This window comes from Glycine soja, chromosome 14 (assembly GCF_004193775.1).
Source record: "Glycine soja cultivar W05 chromosome 14, ASM419377v2, whole genome shotgun sequence".
NCBI classification, from domain to species: Eukaryota; Viridiplantae; Streptophyta; class Magnoliopsida; order Fabales; family Fabaceae; genus Glycine; species Glycine soja.
This window is the reverse complement of record NC_041015.1, coordinates 27,739,631-27,746,499: the sequence shown is the minus strand read 5'-3', so window position 1 is coordinate 27,746,499 and position 6,869 is coordinate 27,739,631. Positions and strand designations below refer to the sequence as shown.

Here is a 6,869-nt window from a genome sequence, read left to right as displayed (position 1 = left end):
TGCATTTCATCTCACTTCAACCATGAAAACTTTTTTGAGTCTCACCATTTTGTTAAAACTTTCAACCTCTTCCATTTCAACCAAACAATTTTCATTTTTATCTTTCCTCTTCTTTCATTCCTTTTTACTTTCATTCCTCACACTTTCATCTCTACCAAACTCATAATGAATCACACTGTTTTGATCTTTTTATTATTATTATTAAATTTGATTCTCTTTCTTTTCCCACAATTTTGATCCTACTATCTTGATGATATAAATTTGATTAATATGATAATTTCACATTTAATATCTAATAAAATTATAACAATATGATAGAATGTTACGCCATTATACATGTAGTAATGTGATATACAATATAGTGTCACATTAAAATTTCTATTAAGTATATTGAATGTAACTTTAACAATTTGACAAATTAGATAATTAAACTAAAAAAATTAAATTTGAGAAAAAAATAAGAATCAAATTTGTGAAATAACAATAGTAGGAAGAATACAATACAATTAAGTCTAAATTTTATACTCCTCTCCTTTCAAATTTATTGATATTTTAGTATGAATTATTTTCAATGAAATGCTAATTTTTTTATTCAAATTTTGTCCCCTATTAAAATAATATCATTTTAGAATACTTAATAATAAATTCATAACAATTAAGAACAAAAGTAAGAATATTTTAATAAAATTACCCTCTATCAAATACCATTATCTTAGAATAATTTTAATTTTCATAAAAGATCCTTAATCATCAATTAATATAAAATAGAGGTAGTATTAAAGTATGTATTAGAATCAAATGAATCAATTGTGAACATGAAATGATGAAACAACCAAACCGGGAATGGACAAGGTAAATTTTTTTGTCTTGGAGCATAAGCGGGAACAAGAGCAGCTAAAGTTCATTCAAATTAGTACATTAATAAAAATGAAACAAAAACCCTTTTCCATAAAAAGCTGAAAAAGTTGTTTGTGGTCTCACACACCCCCACTCACACTGGTACACTTACACCCACCTCTTGAATTTCTCAACTCTGACACATTTGCAATCACGTGGCCCTCTAATTTTTTAATATTAATATTCCAAAATAATAATAAACGTAAAAGGAAAGTAATAACAATACAAGAAAAAGAAATTAGAAGCCCCCTCCATTATCTGTTACCACTTACACCCAGAAGTTGCTATGTGAAACGCTCACTGTTACTGACATTCTACAGAGTTTTTGCCTACCCCCCCCCCCCCCCCCCCCCTTTTTTTATTGTTATTGTTTTTAAACTTTTTTTTACTGGTGTCATTTAATACCTTTGTTCCTTTGCTTCCACACTCTTTAATCCCCATTCTGTACTCTCAGCCATTCTTTTGCCTCCATTTATTGTTTGCTTCCTCCAGCTAGTTCTGCAGTTGGCCTTTTTGGTCAAAGGTATTTGATCTTTTTTTTTTTATCAAAGATTTTTTTTTTTTTTTTGGGTTTTCAGTGACTTTTGGGAATGTATGAGGCATTTTTAGTTCAATGGCTGAAATGGGTACCTCATGTTTTAGGATTTTTGCTTTTCATTTGGGGAATTGCGTAACATGATTAGGCTTTTTTGTTTTCTTTTGACAGCTACTGTTTTATAATCATGGGCCAGTAAATGTGCTGCAGAATGTTGTGTGGTTGTTGGGTTTGAAATTTCCACAGTGTGGAGCAAGAAAAGGGTCTTAATGATGTTCAAAGAATTGTTTGGGATTTTGCTCATGATGATGGAGCTGAAAGATCAAAGATTTCTTCTTTTAATTTTTTGAGTTTTGTGTTTGTGTGGGATTTTGTGTCTGCTGATGAATGCCCTTCGGTTTTGAAGCTAATGTTAGATTGTTAGACCCAATGATGGATAAGAAGAGATGGCTATGGAAGAGGAAGTCTTCTGACAAGAGCTCCGGTGAAACTGAAAGTTCAGGATCTGTTTCTTCTCATTCTGAGAGGTACTCAGATGAACAGGTATGTTCGAATAGTAGCACAATGGGGTTGCCTAATCTAAGACTTCTTTAGCATTTGTTTTCATCTTATTTGGAATCACTTTAGTATCTCACAAGACTAGTCAGAAGATTTGAATTATAACTTGACTCCTTTTTTGTATGGTGAAACATAGGATTCCTTACTTGTTTGTGGATTAAGTTAATTGATCACTTACTGGCAAGCTAAGATTATTTTCACTGGTTGTGCTTTTCCTTCTGCTCTGATTTCTGTGTTCCGGTATAATACTGAGAGACGAATATACATATAAGAATTGTGCTTTTAAATTTTAATCACAAAATATAAATATTTGCTACATATGCTTCGTTTTGAATCTTGTGTCATTGGCATAACTTTTTGAAATTCAGTGACAGAAAAGACTGAAAAAGTCATGTTGAATAAACAGGTTCTTTGAATAAAACCAGGTTCCTCAACTAAATTATTCACCCTAAGGCCTAGATTCTTTAAGGCAGAAGCTACTTGTCCCTCCCTTTGGTCTGTTCCCTATGTGAAATAAATAGTTAGTTTCTGTTTCTGTTTAGGCATAAATTATCTGAATAAACGACCAGTAGGCATAGCTCATTGATTATTCAAGCTTTATATAGGCATGCACACATAATTGAAATTAAGTTCACATTTTTGTACAGCCCGTATTTGTTAGCTGTTCTGAAAATGAATCCATTATGGTCAATGTTGAGTGTATTCAGGAATGTATTTTAACAACTTCTCTGCCAGTCATTGGTCTAAGTCAACCATGAATATCTTATCTTTTATGCCTTCACCTGGAAATTAACTTGTGATCCTAGTAGTTTCAGCATGTAATGTCCATCTTGGGGTATTTCACAATCTGAATGAAGTTTACCATTAATTTTCATCCTTTCTTTTCTGACAAGTCTAGTATTTTTGTGTCTTTGAAACTTGAAAATAGGAGGCATTGAAGGAATCTCCTACTAGAAGCAACCAGTCACCTGATGTCACATCAAAAGCTACCGCCTATGCTGAAGAAGTTAACCATAGTTCATTTATCAATGAACAATTGCCTGAAGAAGTCACCTCTAAATCTGTACCTGCTGCAGGCATTGCAAGTGATGGTTCATCTGAGAATGACGAAAATGAAGAAAATGTAAATATAATAGATGTAAAGGAAGGTGATCTGAATGATGGGTTGAGGAATATGTCAGAGAAGCTATCTGCTGCACTAGTGAATGTCAATGCCAAAGAAGACTTGGTTAAGCAGCATGCCAAAGTTGCTGAAGAAGCCATTGCAGGTACATTCCTCTAAAGCTCCCTGTAATTTTGCAGAAAAAACTTCTGATTATTATACCTTATTTCTTGATTATCTTTTCTTCAATATGCTTTGATGTTGTGAGACATGTGCCTACAAAACAATATATCATCTGACTATTGAACAAGAAAACCACCCAGCAAGTTCCTCATCATAAAGGAGGGTTAGGAGTTAGGACTTGGGTAGGGTTTATGGAAATTAAAAGTCTAAGTGCATCTGAATTATCTCAATGGTACATTATTAGATCAAGAGGCTTATATATGATCTATCAGAACACTTACATGCTGACACTTGCATAAGTTGTCTCCTTGTATGATTCCTTGGTATATTTATTTTCTGTCTTTTTCTCTTTTTCCGTTTTTAGATTCTCTATTAATTGGATCATTGTCATTAACTTAGGCTGGGAAAAGGCTGAAAATGAAGTGGCTGTTTTAAAGAAGCAACTTGACACTGTCATTCTCAGGAATTCAGTTCTGGAAGATCGAGTCACTCATCTAGATGGAGCACTTAAGGAGTGTGTTAGGCAGCTAAGGCAGACAAGAGAAGAGCAGGAAGAAAATATCTATGATGCTGTTGCAAAAAAGACACAGGAATTGGAATCAGCCAAAATTAAACTTGAGAACAAACTCACTGAGCTCCAGAACAAATTAGATGCTTCAGAAGCCAAGTCTTCTTCTATTGACTTTGATATGTGTCAAAAGGTTGAAAATTTAGAGAGAGAGAACATGGCTCTCAGGCATGAGATCCTTGTTCAATCAGAAGATCTAGAAGTCCGAACAATTGAGAGGGATCTAAGCACTCAAGCTGCTGAGACAGCTAGCAAGCAGCATTTAGAAAGCATCAAGAAAGTAGCCAAGCTTGAGGCCGAGTGCCGGAGACTGAGGAGCATGGCTTCTAGAGCTTCCTTAGCTAATGATCATAAGTCCATTGCTCAGTCCTCATTTAGTGTTGAATCTCCAACAGATAGTCAATCAGACAGTGCAGATCGGCTTGCTACATTGGAGACTGAAGCCAAAAAGATGAATGGCTCAGAACCAAACAAGTGTGAGCCAAGTTGTTTGGACTCATGGGCATCTGCACTAATTGCTGAGCTCGATCAGTTCAAGAATGAAAAATGCAGACAAACTCCATCCAGTTCTGTTAAAATTGATCTCATGGATGATTTTCTTGAAATGGAACGACTTGTTGCATTGCCTGAAAGTAAGAAGGAAAACATGGTCCAAGAGTTGGTTGCTATCAATCAATGCATAAACAAAGAAATCTCTCTCAGAGTAGAGTTTGAGATCATGAATCAGCAAATGGATGAGCTAAAAGAAAAGTTAGAGAAGGTGGAAGCTGATAAAGCTGAACTAGAGATAGCTTTGATGAACAGTGAAGAGTGTATTGAGGAGTCACAACATCAGTTGAGGGAGACACAAGAGAAATTGGAGGAGTTGCAAAGAGAGCTAGAAAATGCCTACAAATCAAAGCAAAGGGTAGAAAATCACCTACTGGACATGGTGGCTGAGGCTGAAACATTATCTGTGAAGGTTGAATTCTTAGAAGCTGAGGTTGATAAGGAGAGGGCTGTGTCAAGTGAAATTGCAATGAAGTATAGGGACCTGGAGGAAGAGTTTGAAAGAAAATCTGCAAAGGTTGATATACTAGAAGTTGAGCTTGATAAGAAGGATTTGTCAAGTGAAATTGCAATGAAGTGTAGGGACTTGGAGGAGGAGTTAGAAAGAAAATCTGCAAAGGTTGACATACTAGAAGCTGAGGTTGCTAAGGAGAAGGATTTGTCAAGTGAAATTGTAATGAAGTGTATGGACCTAGAAGAAGAGTTAGAAAGAAAATCTGCAGAGGTTGACATACTAGAAGCAGAGCTTGATAAGAAAAAGGATTTGTCAAGTGAAATTGCATTGAAGTTTAGGGACCTGGAGAAAGACTTAGAAAGAAAATCTGCAAAGGTTAACATACTAGAAGCAGAGCTTGATAAGAAGGACATGCCAAATGAAATTGCAATGAAGTGTAAGGACTTGAAGGAAGAGCTAGAAAGCAAATCCACAAAGGTTGACTTGTTAGAAGCAGAGGTTGCTAAGGAAAGGGATGTGTCAGATAAAATTGCAAAAAAGTGTAAGGACTTGGAGGAAGAGCTACAAAGAAAATCTGCAAAGGTTGAGCTATTAGAAGCAGAGGTTGCTAAGGAGAGGGATGTGTCGGATAAATATGCAAAAAAGTGTAAGGACTTGGAGGAAGAGCTACAAAGAAAATCTGCAAAGGTTGAGTTATTAGAAGCAGAGGTTGCTAAGGAGAGGGATGTGCTGGATAAAATTGCAAAAAAGTGTAAGGACCTGGAGGAAGTGCTAGAGAGCAAATCTGCAAAGGTTGAATTATTAGACGCAGAAGTTGACAATGAGAGGGCTGTGTCAGATGAAATTTCAATGAAGTGTAAGGACCTGGAGGAAAAGCTAGAAAGAAAATCTGCAAAGGTTGACTTGTTAGAAGAAGAGCTTCATAAGGAGAGGGCTAATTCAGAAGAAATTGCAATGAAGTGTAGGGAATTGGAGGAAGAATTGCTCAGGTCAACAGCTAGCTCATATGGAGAAAAGAAGATTAAGCAGGTTGGTCATCATTGACATCTACATTAATAAATGTTTTTATCATTTATCTTTTCACAAACTAGGAAGGAGTTGATTATATACTTTCTCCCCAACTCATAATTTGTATGATCTTTCCTATATGCCAGGAGGACCTAGCACTGGCAGCCGGAAAGCTTGCCGAGTGCCAGAAAACAATAGCATCTTTGGGAAATCAGCTAAAATCCCTGGCTACACTAGAAGATTTCCTTATTGACACTGCAAGCATTCCTGCAAGTCCATCACTCATTGGTCAGGCTGGTGGGGAGTTGTGGAAGTTGCATTCAAATGGCACATTTTTGCCTAAAAGAGATTCCATTTGTTCAAGGTTGGCTGATGGTAGCTCTTATCCATCCTTAAACAAAAATGAGGAAACCTCGCCGCTTTCGTCGTCTTCATCAACTTCATCACCAGCCTTGCAAAATCATGTCAGTTCTGAGAGGAGTAGAAATGGCTTTGCAAAATTTTTCTCTAGAACCAAGAGTGGGATCCGGTTAGAAATTTAGTGAGGATATAGTGGATTAACCTTAGCAGAAGTTATTCTTTTCTCTAGCTGTAAAACAGATTGATCTTGCCATTCAAAGAAAAGGTTTGACAACACTCAATTGGCACCAATTGTATCTTTTTTTCTAATCTTGTCCAGGGTTTATGTCTTCTGACATTTGATTAGAAAAAAAAATCAAATTTTGAATATCTCTGTCTTGTGGTATCTCTAATCTGACTCATAAGCTGCATAGTATTATTATAGTTCCTGACCAATACCCAATACCCTCTCATCTCAAAAATCTAAAACATAATTGAAAGATCAGTGTCAAGAAATACCAATACACCATAACCTGTGCTCCTGTCAATTCCTGTAAAGTACACGATCTCATTGATGGGGATATAAAATGTGACATTTTAATAGCATAGTGTCATTTTTTTCTTCTCTTCTTTGACCATTCTATCTGACCACACACTTAATTCTTAAGTCATCTTT

At 35.7% G+C, this 6,869-nt stretch overlaps 1 protein-coding gene across 3 annotated transcripts; it reads left to right on the top strand.

Annotated features, from left to right (window-relative positions):
* The first annotated feature begins 1,223 nt into the window (after nucleotides 1-1,223).
* On the top strand, nucleotides 1,224-6,583 carry LOC114385381 (filament-like plant protein). Of its 3 annotated transcripts, none has more exons than XM_028345433.1 (5): nucleotides 1,224-1,420; nucleotides 1,839-1,975; nucleotides 2,919-3,258; nucleotides 3,675-5,875; nucleotides 6,001-6,583. In XM_028345433.1, exons 2-5 carry the CDS (start codon nucleotides 1,862-1,864, stop codon nucleotides 6,394-6,396), a joined length of 3,051 nt encoding a protein of 1,016 aa, XP_028201234.1. In that variant the 5' UTR covers nucleotides 1,224-1,420; nucleotides 1,839-1,861; the 3' UTR covers nucleotides 6,397-6,583. The 3 variants fall into 3 exon arrangements, with proteins under 3 accessions (XP_028201234.1, XP_028201232.1, XP_028201233.1); XM_028345431.1 differs by having other exon boundaries at nucleotides 1,604-1,975; XM_028345432.1 differs by lacking the exon at nucleotides 1,224-1,420 and having other exon boundaries at nucleotides 1,448-1,975.
* Nucleotides 6,584-6,869: the final 286 nt, after the last annotated feature.

What these genes read in the sequence shown, in the direction of transcription:
- LOC114385381 (XM_028345431.1), top strand. Translation starts at nt 1,820, where the DNA reads ATGCCCTTCGGTTTTGAAGCTAATGTTAGATTGTTAGACCCAATGATG. An exon ending in AGAGGTACTCAGATGAACAG is followed by an intron (nt 1,976 to 2,918) that starts GTATGTTCGAAT and finishes ACTTGAAAATAG; the next exon opens with GAGGCATTGAAGGAATCTCC. An exon ending in TGCTGAAGAAGCCATTGCAG is followed by an intron (nt 3,259 to 3,674) that starts GTACATTCCTCT and finishes TCATTAACTTAG; the next exon opens with GCTGGGAAAAGGCTGAAAAT.